Source organism: Diabrotica undecimpunctata, chromosome 9 (assembly GCF_040954645.1).
Source record: "Diabrotica undecimpunctata isolate CICGRU chromosome 9, icDiaUnde3, whole genome shotgun sequence".
Classification (NCBI taxonomy): Eukaryota; Metazoa; Arthropoda; class Insecta; order Coleoptera; family Chrysomelidae; genus Diabrotica; species Diabrotica undecimpunctata.
The window spans coordinates 56,101,642-56,118,216 of NC_092811.1; the positions used below are offsets into that span (position 1 = coordinate 56,101,642).

General features: G+C 31.5%; 1 protein-coding gene across 1 annotated transcript; it reads right to left on the reverse strand.

Annotated features, from left to right (window-relative positions):
- Positions 1-2,540: 2,540 nt before the first annotated feature.
- Positions 2,541-5,346, reverse strand: LOC140449576 (uncharacterized). Its single transcript, XM_072542786.1, has 2 exons — positions 4,671-5,346; positions 2,541-4,610 (listed from the first exon to the last, which is right to left on the reverse strand). The coding sequence occupies exons 1-2, from the start codon at positions 4,855-4,857 to the stop codon at positions 2,689-2,691; spliced, it is 2,109 nt and encodes a 702-aa protein (XP_072398887.1). The 5' UTR covers positions 4,858-5,346; the 3' UTR covers positions 2,541-2,688.
- Between the last annotated feature and the right edge of the window lie 11,229 nt (positions 5,347-16,575).

Genomic DNA, 16,575 nt, shown 5'->3' on the forward strand with positions numbered 1-16,575 from the left:
TCATCCCAAACATACATAAAAGACTTTTCTTTTTCGGCCAACTTGTGTATCCCTAAATTGTATACGTACATGTTTCTTTTATAATACGCAATGGAACAGGTTAATGTCGGAAAAGGCAAAGCTTTTTCTAGGTCGAACGTAAAACAGTACATTTTTCCTGTATTTACAATAGACAATTCCTTGTCATTAGCTTGACTTGTTCTTGCCTTTTCAGCCTTCCATAAATGCAACGCATGCTGTGTTTTTAGATCAGTCTTTTCCTACTCATTGGTGATACACGCTAGTTTTGCCTTAAATGTATCACACTTCACACACGTGTCTTTAGATGGACTATGAAAGTGTAGATTAAAATCACGATGGAATACATTTCGGTACATTGCTTCCGATACTGGACTTATTATGCTCTGTTGAGCATTTTTCTTTATAAAGATTGTACATAATTCTTATGTTTAGACTGGTATCGAGGTATTTTCTATTCGGATTATGACTTCGCGTGTAATGGGACTGGTACATGGGGAAACTGCCAATGTATTCACGTACATATTCTACACGTTCTTCAGGAGTTTTATTTGTTGGTTTATGTCTACCTCGCAAATCTTCTCCAGGCGATGAAACACGTGAACGTTGAACTGCTCCTTCAAGTCGACCATTCGAAATTTGAATCGTTTGCAAAAAGTACTGTTTACAAATTTTGTGAAATATTTAAAGTATTAACAAAATACATATTTGTGTTACTTCTAATATTAGTTCTACTTTGATCACGAGGACGTCGACGCTTCATGGCACTTTGTTTAACTAAACCAGAAAGAAATGCATTTTGTGCAGTTAAATCGCGCATTTTCCAAAAGTTTTCAAATACTGTTTTTCTCTCTTGCTCATCAATTCGGTTAAAACATTTTTTTCTACAATTACAATTAGTATTAGAAAATGCTTTTTGTGGTACCTTTTTGCCAGATGTACTGTAATATTCATGTCCTGTATTCCTATTTCTCTTACGTATTACCTTGATATGTTTTTCGGGTTCTCTAAAGCGTTTTTTTCCAACTCGTTTCCTTTGATTGCCACTTTCATGCTTACTTTGAGAACCATTAGATAAAACATTTTCATTCTCATCTAAAATAATTTAGAGGTTATTTATTTTGTTAAATGTAAACAATAACTATTTGTACTTGAAGATAATGATGATTTGGAATTATCCAATCTGTTCGGTTCATATTCACTGTCACTACCTATTGAAAAGGAAAAGGTTCTATTTCAGATTCACTAGAACTCATGTTTCATATCTCAAAATAAACTAACTTAAAACGTGCTACTAAAATCTGTTAAATGCCACAGTGGTATAAGTCACGCGTCTACGGACATGTACCACTCTGCCTTTCAATGCTATTAGCATTTCGTTAACTAGGTAAACTAGTTGTGCCATCTCTGGGTGCATTGGCAAACATAATTATTTCATATTTTGTGTGAATATAGATTCCTGTAAAATGAATCTCTTACCGATATTTGGGCAAATATGGAATTTTGTGACTTGTACCACTCTGACTTTCAACGGCTCAATTGTCATATATAGGTATGCATTTATTATAGGTCTAATAAAAATAGTTACATTTCACTATTGTTTAACATTACATATTGATTAACGCTTTAAATAAGATATAACTAAAAAAAAACAAGTGCAGCTTTAATTTTATTTTCATGTAAGTAATAACAATTACATACATAAAAATTTTTCCTTGTATACAGGGTGAATCACCACCAACGGAACGAAAGATTACAGCGAAAGAGTAAAAAAAATTAAATTATTAGTTTGTAAGTTGATAAAAGCTACATTTTAAAATTATTTTCAAATATACAGGGTATCCCAATTACAGGGTTGTTACTCCATCTTTTGCGCGGTCGGCCAATACTTCTTCTCCCGACTAATGATTTATCTCTTGCTATTTTGACCACACTTGTCTCCCCCATTCTGCTTATGTGGTTATTCCAGTCTTTTTTCTATTTATTGTCCATTTATTTATACACTTGGCAAATAAAAAAAGAAGTCAACTACTTCATAAGTTTATCGAAGACGTTTCGCTTTATATTTCTAAAGCTTCATCAGTTCTCTAAAATATAACAGATGGCATAGAGTTTATAAGAAATACAGATGATAATAGTTCATAACTTACAACTCAATATGTAGTATATTATCGATGTTATTATATATCTACTGTAAACTTTACTCATTATTTAAAACTAACTTAACAAAAAAAAACAAAAAACACACAAACTCTGCAGAAAATGATGTTCATATCCGTAGATACGAAGATTAAACAAAATTTAAACAAACATTTGGCTTCATTTAGAGATGGTTCTCCACTGAAAACAAACAAAGCACTGATTTATTGCAATCTATGCAAACAACGTGACGCGATACCGATATAGATATATATCGCCCTTGCGCGTGCAAACGGAGATAAGTCCAAAATTGCCATTTTGAGATATAAGCGTTTAAAAATTTTTATGAATTTATAAGCAAATTTTAAATAAAACAACTTAAATCTAATTAAAGATGAATTAAAAACTTTATTTAATTTTACAAACTAAATGAAAATATTACCCTGTAATTTTGAAAATCATTATAACATGAGAGAAAAAAATAGTTATCTCCAAATGCACAAAACTTTAGCGTACATAACCCTATCTGCACTAATCGTCATCTAGTATATCTTCTTCTTCTTCTGAACAGTAGTCTGCAACATCGGTCTGCGTAGGTAAGTTTTTATAGAAATCGTGAAATACGTCATCTATGTATGGTAATAAATCCATTAGATTACTTTTTTTTTCTGAAGAAATTGGATTTGGATATTTACATTTTGGTAGATTTAATGGAGGAGATGAGAAACCTCTTCTAAGAAAATTCATTGTTTTAAATGGTTCATCTTCTTTGTAACTATTTTTATACGAAAACAGTCCAAATTCTTTTTGATATCTAATCCATTTGACATCTTTCCAAATAAAGCGGTTACCGTCATTATCTACCTTTCTTACTTGTAATGAACTCTTTAGTAAACTTGCAAAATCAATAAAATCATTTCTAGTCATTTCTTGAACCTTAAAGGGATATCTTTTACCACACAGTCGAACAAGTTGATACCAGTCTCTTGGATGTTCAATTCGGCTTTCATATTTTTTCTTTTTTTTTTCAATTATCGAATGGTCGCTATCACACTCCATTCTTGTGTGTCCTGGAATTAAAAATTTATGATCCAATGTATCGAGACCAGAACTAACCATTAAGACCATAAACATTGCAATGAGATGAGAGTTTTTATTCTGCCCTCCACAAGTGTCAGAATACAATGTTATTTTTCGTACTTCTGGTGGGATTTCTAAGAGCTCTTTATACAAACAAGAAGCTATTTGATTGGCTCCACGACCAGAAATCGTTTCATACCACATACAACAAGTAGTTTTGTTATTACCACAATCATGAATTGTAAGGTTGTACGTCCAGAGTTGCCTTTTATAAAAAGCTATTGAAGTGTTTAGGCTGGGCGTGGGTAAACACTGCTGCAAATCAAAAGCAAAAACTCTCTGGGACTTGTCATCTTGACAAATTATTTTATCTTTTCTTTTTGCTGCGTATGCAGCTTCTGCTTCTTCTTGATGCCGATTTAGTTCTCTTCTTATTTTTTCCTTTTGTTCTTCTTTCTTTTCATTCACTATAGTGTTATGTAACTTGTCACAAGTTTGACATGTATCCTTACTATATTTTTTTATTGAAATGTTCATTGTATGAAAAATAGTCTCATATATCTTTCTACTTACGGGACTTTGAGGTTGGATCCAAGCTTTATATTCATCATACATTCTGGTCAATGTATAAAAAGAAGGCAAAAAACGTCTATCTCCAGTTTTTTCACGACAATAATGACTTTTGTATGTAGGTATAAGACCTATATGTTGCTTTATCATGTCAATTCTGTCTGAATTTATTTTATTCGCAGGTATATGGCTTCCTCTTTTATCTTCTGTTGTTATACCGGAAAAGCTAGTTTTTGTAATAACATTTTCTATAAACTTATTCGACAAATCAAATGTTTTTTGAAAGCACTGTTTACAAACTTCAACGAGCTCACCTGCGATCTTGAAGTGATACTGATAGCTACAAGCTCTTGTTTTTGATGAATTAAGTTTCATTGTCTTTTTTTCCTGCCTCAAAATAAGACTTGAACAGTAAGCAACCCTTTTATTATAATCCCCTAACTCCCAAAATTCTGTAAATAACTGTTTACGTACTTCGGTATCAAATTTTTTACCGCATCCTTTTCGGCAATCTCCAAGTACCTTACATTTTTTGCCTTTCATCAACTTATTTTTTAGAGTCATGTATTCTTTACCTGCATTTCTTTCCATTTTTCTTTTTTTCCTCATTGCTCTAGTATCACCTTTTACCGATTTTCTTCCTTTTTTATTTTTATTCAATTGATTTGGATCTATTGTATTTTCAAACGAAACCAATGGAATACTATTCGAGTCATCTGATTCAGGAAGTTCATAATCTGGATCCTTGTCACTGTCGTCGATATCGCTTCCAAAGAACTCAGTAATCCTTTCACTAGGTGCATCTGCAAAAACATTTAGAATAAATTAATATTTGTTATTTTCTAAAATGTAACAAAACTGACCTCTGCTACAACCAGCTTCAGAAATATCAGCTTTACAAATATCAAAACGAGAATCGATATTTTCTTGTTTTTTTTTCCTGTTTTCTCGTTGTTCACATTCCAAATTCGAAAACATGGCTGTATCACTTTCTGGTGTAATGGACTGGTCAGTATTTACTTTGAGCTCAGCTGAAACAATAAGAAACATTGAAATATAATTTATTTTATAAAAAAAAATTCTAAAATTTCATTAATTTATTTATCATAATTTATTTTATAAAAAAAAATTCTAAAATTTCATTAACCCCCGACGAAATATGAGCTCAACGCCTTAATATATCTTCATAAATTATAGTTAAAAACCATCTAAATAATTTATTGTGCCGACATCAAACAAAAAAAAAACGTATCATAATTTGGTTCATTTATTGAGGAGCTACAATGCCACAGACAGACACACAAATACACAAACAAACAAATTATACCTAAGAGCTGTCTCGATTACGTCAGCGGCAGCTTTAAATAAAAAAACACATCTCGGCACAATCTTTGATGAGCTACGATGTCTTAGACACAGACACACACATATTAAACGTATAACTGGTAGTGATAACACTTCTGTTTTTGCGTCGGAGGTAAAAAATAGTTATTACTAATTTTAAACTAAAATAGTTTACTTACCTTCTGAATTTAATGCCCGTTCTTTCAGAGCGGCAAGAAATTCTCGTCTTTCTGCAAACATTTTTACTTATGATATTATTCTCTAATACGAGTAGTAGATCTCACAATATGTGCACGTCTCACCGTAAAGAACGCAAATGAAAACAAAATACCAATAAGCCACTCAATGTTATTCAGCTGCGAGTCGAAAACACGTGATGAGGTGATGCATCGTGTTTAGTGCAGATTTAGGCAAGTTCCGAAAAATTGGCGCATTGTAATACAACTAGACTTAACTCCATTTGCACTGACCGACATTATAGTGTCAACAGAGTCTATTTGACATAAATTCCTTTAACACATTTCAAAATGAGTTATCTTCGGTATCACTAATAAGTTTTGCTCGTAAACGTAAACAACAGAGATAAATCCTTTTGCACAATAAAATTTCGATCTAAAACGTGTTCATTTATGAAGTTATCTCGATTTGGACATTTTCAGACTTAACTCCGTTTGCACGCGCAAGAGCGATATATATATATATATATATATATATATATATATATATATATATATATATATATATATATATATATTAAACCTAGAGCTAAGATTAATACTATTATAAAAATTAATATTAAACTCACCAGTCTTCCGGGTTGAACCGCGTCGATATCCATTGGGCCGAGCTTTCGACATCCTCTCTGATGTCTTCTTCAAGGCTTCCGAGGTCTCAGTCTCCCTAGTCCCCAGACACTACTACACTAATCACGGGTCACTTTACTATAAGACTTTTTGGATTTGGTACTTTGTGTCCGTCGATTTGCACACTATCACATAATTTACTCACTGCATATTAGCATCATCCTCATCTTCTCTATCATCGCTATCACTTTCATTACTGTCACTGTCAACCGTCACATTTATTACCACAGGATCAATATCGTCCATCAACCCATCAATAACCCAAAATTTTTGCTGCTCTTCCTTAATAGCAAGTTTACAATAGTTTTTCCAGTTTTCCACTGTTACTACACCAAATGCATTTCTTATTAATTGTTTCATAGCGGCTGCCTTAAACTCTATGTTGTGTGAGGCAATATGTCTTTTGACTTGACTCCATACCATTTCAATTGGATTTAACTCACAAGGGTATGGAGGCATTCTCAGAATGGCAACATTTTTCTCTTTGCAAATCTCGTCGATTTTATATTTTATGTATTTTTCTTTGTATGTGTTTACGAGTTCCATGAGCCTTGATTTTAAATAATCGTCTTCAAAAAAGATATCTTTCTCCAGCAACCACGTCTTAATTTGATCTTTATTGAATGCTTGTGTCGGAATCACTTCTTCTCTCCTCGAATGGTACCAAGCGTTGTCCATCACCACAACACTTTTCTCTGGAAGATTAGTAAGCAGCTTTTCCTTAAACCATTGTTCAAATATAGGACCATCCATCTCATCATGATAGTCAGCTAAGTTTTTTTTTAGCTAAAAACCAAAAAGCAGCATCTTCTACAAAGCCCAATTCGCTACCTGCATGCACTATAACAAATCGGGGGCCTCGTTGTGTCGGCTGTTTTAGGGCTGTTGACAACCCCTTAACAAACGCATCCTTGGTTGAAGTCACTGAGAGGTCCTTCCATTCTTTGGAAACACTATGTCCAACATTCACCCAAGTTTCGTTCAAATAAACGACGGTGTATCTTTGAGCGAATTTTTTTTTATTTCACGCAAATACTGATGCCTCCATTTTAGAATATCGGGCTGTTCAATCATGCTTGACTTTGCTCCTCGTTTGCAAAAAACAAAGTTCATTTCATGGAGTATTCTCCACATTGTTGTGCGTGACATGTTTGCTAAATCTTTCTCTTTTTTAACCAGTGCAAAAATTTGGCTTAATTTTTGAATTTCCATTTTCAATTAACATTTAACTGTAAAGTCAGAATAACAACTGAAGAACCACAAAGCCTTATTATCATTATGTAGTCTCAGAGAACGACATAAAATCGCTGACATACGCACATCGTATTATTTTAAGTTGCAATTAGTAACTATATATATATATATATATATATATATATATATATATATATATATATATATATATATATATATATATATATATATATATATATATATATATGCATTCGAAGCGGTCCGTTTATTTGCTTTGAAAGCTTTAATAGCCGGCAAAGTGCATGATTTAACTAAGCAATATTTTCTACTGATTTCTATGATTCATGATATATGGTATTCTTACCAAAAAACAAATAAACTGTCGTTACTATAATTAAAATAAGATAAAATAAAATTATCTTTGGTAAATACTATTTATTTAATTAAAATCATTTTCGCTACTTTTCATCTCTTGTTTCGAATGGGCACTTTTGGTCAATTACGTTAAAAAACATTAATTTAATTCATGTCTGTGGAAACGAAAATACAAATTATACAACCCTGAATCGTGATTGTGTTAATCGTGGCATCACTGCGCTTCTATTGTGCATAAGAAATACATGGCCCTTACGTGGAATGCTCTATAGTATGTAGGTACTGAGGATTGGCGGTTCGTACGTCGGGATTATTACGGTGGTGTATGCAAGATATGAAATTAAACGTATTAAATCTATCATAATATTATTTCCTTGTTTTTACTATATTATTCTAGAAGTATTTGAATTTGATTTTGTTTGAATGTAACACATATTTTCTATGAAATTAAAATAAAAGAATATATAAATTTTCTGTGTGTGCAAATAACTTTTTAGTATATTGAAAATTGAAAAAAAGCAAATAAACATTACATTTGATATGGCATAATAGGACCCATATAACATTGTAAGCGATACTTATTGATGCCTTTTATTTATTTTTACGGGTGGCGTGGAGTCCCATTTATATTTTGTATTATAATAGAATATCTATTTTGTTTAGGGTAAAACATATTTATTTAAATAAAAATGTAATTCTTAAAATATACATATTATTTACTAAAATAAAAACTAGATAAGTGTACCTAACACAAAAATAAAAAAAAAACAAGTGAGATCGTTTAAAAAAATAATACACGGGTAGTTAACAAAATACAAAATATAACTTATATGTAAAACCTTAGACAAAATTTGAATTAACACTTAAAAATAATAATTGCTCTAATCTAATTGCTCCTTTAGAAAAAATCCTTTCGCAAGGGACAGAAGTTGCAACAGCGGAACATTTTTGTTTCACTAGTTTTACCAAATTAGGAAACATATATGAGTTTTCTCGCCACCATATCAAGGGATCCTGTTGCCTTTCCAAAACTCCTTCTTCCATATATCTTTGTAATTCAATGAGTACCCTTGAAGTTGCATTTATTGTTTTTTTTTGTTTGCCACTTACCAGACTATCAAAAGAAGACCAAAGTGATAGTTTCGATTCTGAGGTGATGATTGTAGAGGGTGTTGCTGTTTGAGTTTCTTGTTCTGAATAAGATTTTTCTTTCGAAATTATTGTACTTAGTTTCGCAATAATGCTTTTTCTGACATTTTCAGCTGCGTCTGCATTTTTAAAAGGATACCCTTTAAAGCGCGGATCTAAAACCGTATATGCAGCTACGGTATTGTTATGTTCTATATTGATATTACGTTTTTGTAGACTATCGTATAATTTTTGACGTGACAACGTCTTAAATTAGGTTGTGGCTCGGAGTCACTCATGAAAAAGTGTAACGCCCGCTAACGTCTGTTACGATGAGTCACCGAACGAGAGAGAGGCCCGCCGGACCGGCGAATGCCTTGCGTCTCTCTCCCACTCAAACATGATCGGTCCGCTGCGCGCGCAGCACTAGAGAATTAGGCGCGTTGAATCGGTGCGTGCTTGTGTCTCTGTCCTCAACAAAATCACTCAAATAGAAATTAGTTAAGTTTAAGTTTACATGTACAATGTTTTAGTAAACAAAATATATTTCTATAGTTAAAATTTGTGCAATTCTTATTTTCATTCAATTCCTTGTTCCTATTGTGCAATTTAATAATATTCATATCAATAAATATTCTACCGAGAAAAAGACGTTGTCACGTAACATCTTCGCCCGTAAAACCGACTTTACAGGCAACCGATTTTTTTTTTACAACAATTTTAGAGGTTTCTGGCAAATTTTTAATAATCCATTTGTTAGAACTATGATTAATGAGCTGACATGTAAAGTTCGCCACTTACTGTACGTGTGGTAGACTCAAATAGTTTTAAAATCCTACACAATTCTCTAAGTAATTGCTATTATTCTTTCTTCTTCTTAAAGTGCCTATCCGTTCCGGATGTTGGCGATCATCACGGCTATCTTTACTTTGTTTATTGCAGCGCGGAACAGTTCAGTGGTAGTCGTGTTACAACACTTTCGTAAATTTTGAAGCCAGGAAATGCGTCTTCTTCCCGGTCCTCTCTTACCATTTACTTTCCCTTGGAGAATCAGCTGGAGAAAGCCGTAACGTTCTTGATTTCTCATTACATGTCCTAGATATTCCAACTTTTTAGTTTTGACGGTCATGAGAATTTCACATTCTTTCCCCATTCTACGCAGGACCTCCACATTAGTAACTCTGTTATTATTCACCTGTTAAAATAGGTAAATCTATATCTAGCAGAGCTATCGTGGATCGAATTGACGACTCAAGCTCCAAAAATCGTTCCAGCATATAGAACGTAGAGTTCCAACTAGTTACTACATCTTGCAGTGTTTTTTTTGGGTTAAGAATCCCTGAATTTTTCTGAATTTCCATCAATTTTTGACTGGCTTTTGCACTACGTTTAAAGTGACTTACTATTGTTTTCACTTTTTCAATGGTAAATTTTACGTCTTGACTGTTTGGTAAATTATAAGCGAGATTTAAGGCTTTTACCAATGAAACAAATCCTTTATTTTCTACCATTCGAAAGAGCTGATAATCAAGAAAAAACAACTTCAGTACTTCTTTGTCAATTTTGTTTTTTATGGCGTTATTAATTTTTTTGGGAGCAGTGTAATCATCAATGATACTATTTCCTTTCCTCGAACTTGCAGTATATTGCTTTTGGAGATTCTTTTCTGTTGGTTTAGGTTTGTTGTTAGTATTGATCTATCAATACTTGAAAGGCCCTAAAAAATTAAAAATTACAAATTTGATTAAACTAAACAAAAAAATTAACTACTTACTGCTGTCTCTTTAGCTGTTATAGATTGGTTCAAATTTTCTAACGTATTTGTCGTAGTCTGTTTGATTCCAACATCAGTGACTGTCAACTTGTCAACATTATTTCTGCTTACTACAGTTTCTGACTTATTCAACTTAAGTGTTGGATATTTTCTTTGAATATGTTTTTTAAAATTCGATATGGACGGTTTAAACGATAATACGCTATGACATAAAACACACTTTGCTAATTGTTTTTGTGTATCACAGCCATTAAAAAAGTTCCAAAGAATACTCGATTTTCTATTCATGTTTTATAATATCACCCACACAGATTTAAATATTATAATCTATAATTATATAAGTAATATATGCTCCACGCAACAAACGAAACTAACTAACTCAAGTCAAACTAACTAACTGATTTTTGATTACTGACCATGATACAATGAAAGAAAGATATGATATGTAGCGTTCCAAATTTCGTTCAGGTTTGCGCATGACGTCAGGTGGTGAGCATATATTTTAAATTTCTAATGCATTGCTATGCTATATTATTTGAGGATTTAAGCTTTTAATATCAAATGTGAAACTTTCTAGAGATGCTGTTTTGATTAGTATGACTAAATATAATTATTGAAAACATGTTTAATATTAGAAATCAATTAAAAACATGATTTTTTATTAGTAGGCAAGATACATCTAATTATAAATATTATACTATATAATACTCGTACTTTCATAAAAATAAAGTTAATAATTAAATTGTAATGTGTTACATGATAAAAAATGTTAAAGCTGCCGTAGTAATAAAGCATATCAGTTATATTTTAGTACATTAAGATCTCTTATAGATTAATTTTATAATTAATGGTCACACAGCCTAAGGACTATTCAAATCTAAAGATGAATATAATATTTATCTCTACATTTTACTGAATAATAAGAAAATACTAAAGCATATTAATTATTCAGCAAACATTTGGGTCGAAAGGTATTTTAAAAATAATAATAATAATACTAATAATGTTTATTTAGAAGCTTACATAGATTACAAGAAACCAAAACAATATTTAATATTAAGTAAATAAACATAAAAACTCACTGAAGTAGAGCTACTATAAAAGTAGCGCCCCTTGTGCGTGAGACTTACAAATATATATTCAAACAAAGAAATATTTAGCAATTGTATACGTATAAATAGTAAGTTACATATGCGTACTTTCATTAAATACATTAATTTTAATATAACATGTGACACAACTGTGAATACACAAATGTAAGTACATGATATTAATTGCAGCAAATTCAAGAAATGTAGTTTTTAATCAAAGTCTATTGAGATATTTATTATTTATTACTATTGTCCATAAATCAGTTCTTCATGGAATTGTGTTGTTTTTTTAATCCATTGTTTAATTCTATATTTATATCTATGTTTTTTATAATTTTTAATTTGTTTTAAATTTTCTGGTAGACAATTATAAAATTTGGGCACTATGTAACCAACATATCTCTGGAGTATAGATTTATTACATTTAGGTAAAATTGCAGTATTCCTTAAATATCTAGTTTGTTGGGTATGATTGTTTAAGTTTAGTATTATCTTTTTTAAATGTATATGTATAAGGGCTTTTTAACAGAATAATTTATTTACAATTAAAAATTGACTTTCATTGTATAACAGCTCGCTAGGTTAATATCTTAAATTTTCCCATAAATAATTCTAATTAGCCACTTCTGAATAATATTTATAGAATGCAAGTAATTATTTCGTATTCGACTCCATCCTAAAAGGCCATAGGTAAGTTGAGATTATATAAGTGCATAATAAAGAATTCTTCAATGAGTTATTCCTAAAAATTGTTTTAAAAATTGAAATCTTGATAGTACCCCTCTTAATGTAACTACTATATTATTTGCATGAGAATTCCAACGTAAATGTTTAATTATTATACCTAGATATTAAATCTCGTATGTATATGAAATTTCATTTTTTGAAATGACTTTTAATGAGCCAAGATTTGGGAGGTTACTTATATACGATGTAAATGGCATATATTTTGTTTTATCTACATTTAAGGTGAGCTTATTAAACTGAAACCATATCTGAATTGTAACAAAGTCTGTTTCAGCTTTTTGTTTTAAATTACCCCATGTATTAGGATCATAGAGAATAGCTGTGGCATCTGCAAAGTTTATTATCTTACCTGTAATATTCAGTCTGAATAGATCATTGATGTAGATATTGAAGAGAATTGGTCCTAAGACTGTTCCCTGCGGGTTAGTGATATATTTATTATTTTATATTTATGATTAATATACATTTTAACACAAATCATTACACCATCGTTTTTTTTAATGATCCTGACTTGTATATTAATCTATAACCCTCAATTTGAAACAAATTAAAATCATGTTCTTTAAAAGTTTCCATTAAAATTACAAAATCGAAATCTCTCTTACATTCAGATAAAAAAATTACAACGGCATAAATTTTTTTTTGGCAGCTTCTTATATTCCTATGCATAATATTAAAAGGTTGTATTAAATTATTAATTAAGGCATTAAAGTTTGTGGTTGATTTCAATAGTTAAATAAAAATATTAAAATCTCTTAATATAAAGAATAGAAATATTTTTTAAACAAATATTAAAATATAGTTTTTTTGTGAAAAAACAAATCCAAGACAAATAATAAAGGTCCATACGTTAATCACAATAATTTAATTCACTATTTTTTTTTTATTTTCGTGTCCGTGTAATGGTAGCATTATTATAAATCACTATTTAATGATCTTATGCGAAAATACATTCGTGAACAAAAAAATAATGTTTTGGTTTTTATCGGACAAGGAACTGAAGAACTCATACTGATTAATGTTTTTAAATAATTTTTAGTTATTAACAGATTATCAGAATTTACAGCCTGAAATATTTTTTCAATTTCTTGCATTTGCACCATCAATTCTGGAGAAGGTTTGGATAAACCTCCCTCATTTAAATGAGACACCCAAGTATATTCGTTTGAGGCTGACATAGATGCTTCTGGCTGTTGTAATTTATGACAAATATATCCTGCTAAATTTTCCAGTCCGTCGTATTCGATATCGGTTAATTTCTTGTCTAAAATATCTTGAAGACCTTCGGTTTTATTATGCTTATTAATTGAAGAAAAATAATTTGCACATAAATTTACTTCATCGATAGGCACATCAGGTGTTATATGCACTTCAACATTTCCAAAACTGGACAACGATCCTTCATTCCTACCAAGAATGTAAGAACGCAGTCGGTAAGTAAATTCCAGAGCATTTGGATGATCATTAAGTCCTCCTTTTGTTCTAATAGCGCCAAAAAAAATTTTCCAATACATCTTGAACATAGCATAGCAATACGTCACTAACAGCTGTTTGGCCTGCCGATACCAACTACCAACAGTATAACTTGATGTAGGGGATGTAAGTTAAATCTTATTAGAATTTCACGTAATACAAAAACAAATCACTAAAACTAAACTGTATTGAAGATATAAAAAAAGGCACATGTAAAATATTTCGTAAGTATAAATTAAAAACTAGTGTCCTTATTGTAAAGATGTTGTGATGAGACTGTCCGCAACTACCTGTCGCCCCTCTCTCGGGGTGTAAGCTAGAGGTCGGGTAAAATTTTAACTAAGAGTATATTGTACAGGGTTGCTCGAAAGTTTTAATACTTGACTTTTGACTTATACCGTTGTACCCTTTATACGTATCACATAAACGAAGGTGTGACTTATAATCTTAGGATCACTGTGAGTTAAACAAAAAAGTATGGCTTTAACTGACTTATACTCTTCAGAAAGTGCGGAGAAGTCAATGATAGAGCAGATGATGAAAAATTCTCAGAATCAACAAAAACTGACTTATACTTAATACTTATCACCTTAGAATTACAAATTCTAAATGTTTAACACACATAACCTAACTTTTCGTTATTTTCTTTTAACTTCTTCTTCTTCTTCTACGGCACTACAGCCCAAAATGAGCCTTGGCCTCCTTTATTTTTTGCCTCCACCCTTGTCTGTCTGTGGCTGCTCTTCTCCATACACGGACTCCTAAAAGTGCTTGTGCGTCGCTGCTTACTGTGTCTTCCCAGCGCTTTCTTGGCTTTCCAACTGGTCTCTTTCCCTGCATTCTGGCGTTCAATGCTCGTTTTGGTAGCCTATCCTCTCCCATTCGTATCACATGTCCGGCCCATTGCAATCTTTGTATTCTAATGAAGTCTGACAGGGGTGTTTCCTTATACAGTTGATAGAGCTCGTTGTTATATCGAATTCTGAAGATTCCGTTTTCCCTCACAGGTTTTAATTTTCTTTTTTTTCATTTTCTTTTAACACTTTTGTGTTAAATTGTTAAGTTAAGTTGTAAATTTTTAACTATAATAATATAATAAATAATTTATACCCATATTTTATAACTAATGTTTTATATCTTCCTAAAAATGAAGTTTTATAGGGTACAAATTTGTGGTTCCAATTATTTTTAACACAAAAATGATTAGGTAGTTATCATAAGAAAATAAAGTTTTTTTGAAATTGATAAATAGGCCATCAATAAGTATGGATACAAATTGTGGAACTTGCAAGAATATTCAAGCATAAGAACGAATTGAAGACACAAGTGGATAAAGGTGTCATGTACTAAAATCATTATTTTCAGAAAAATGAGTTTAAAGTTTATTAACTGGAACTTTCTTGCACTGTTTCTGATTTAAAATTATATTAAGGTGTTTTTGTATGTATGGCTGTAGTTTTCTTAAGTAACTATAAAATTTTAAAAAGGCATTATAATTTTGATGAAAATAGACTTTGAATGTACATAACACCTTTCTCCAGCAAAAATCAAACGCTGGTAGTATAGGCGGGAAATGAAAAAAGAGGCTATGTACCAAAAAATATTGTATTTTCAAAAACAGAACATTGTAAAAAAAAAATTATATGCTACCTTTACTAATTACTATTTAGGTTTTCTCATTTTCTTTGTGTTTTCTTGACTATCTCCTATAATATTTTCGTAAAACCACTTATATTCATCTTTAACAAATGCAAGCTGCTCGCGCAAGTTGTTTCTTTTTTCGGAACCAATACTGCCCCTTTTTTCTTCAATTCGTCTCAGTGTGACGTGGTGATCTTCGTTTGTTACTACCCTGCTTCCTTTTTTTAATAGGTCTACCTTTAGAAAAGGTGAAAATTCATCTACAGAAGTTTTGTACAGGTAGCTACCAATTTTGTCTACTCTTATCCACTTAATGTCGTCCCTAAAATTGACTTTGTCTCCGGCAGGCTTGTTTTCCTGTTAAACAGATGTAACTTTGCTGGTAACTCTTCAAAATCATAAAAGTAATTTTCCATATTGACAACAACACTATTTTTAGTGCTCGAGGACTTGATAAGATCACTATATTGTTCAGGCACATAGATGTTTTCAACTTTCCGTATTTTTTTTTCTATTCGCCCGAAATTTCGGTCTAAATCGAGGTATGAATGACCCACCTCAGGGAATTTATGGTCGATAACCCTAAACATACCCTTTAATACCAAAAACTGATAGAGACTGATAAGCGTAAAGTTTTTGTTTTGTCCTGCGCACGAGTCTGACCAGATAATAAGGTGATCAATATTTTTTTGGCTTTCTTTGAGCAATTGACAAAACCTAAGCAAGCAACTAGCCACTTCAAGACTGCCTCGATTGGCCATATTTTCCGTCAAATTAAAGAAAAATGGTTGTGCTTGCTCAGAAGTTATGCAGTGAATCCCAAAATTATAATACCACATTTGACGCAAATAAAACGCCTTATTTGTTGTCAGTTTTGGAAGGGGCATTGTTTGCTGAAGATCCATAGTAATATAGCAGGTGTTAGGTTGGATAGCTGGTTTTTCTCTATCCAGTTTTCGAGAATCAAATGCCGATTTGTAGTGATTGACTGTATTTTGTCCCGAGTCACAGACACTACAAGTGTCACTTCTGGGTTGCCCAAAGGACAAGTTAAATTTAGTTGAAAATATTTTTACGTAAGACGAAAGGGTTACTCTATATGCCTTATCCAGTTGATTTTGCTCACACTCTTTTAAGT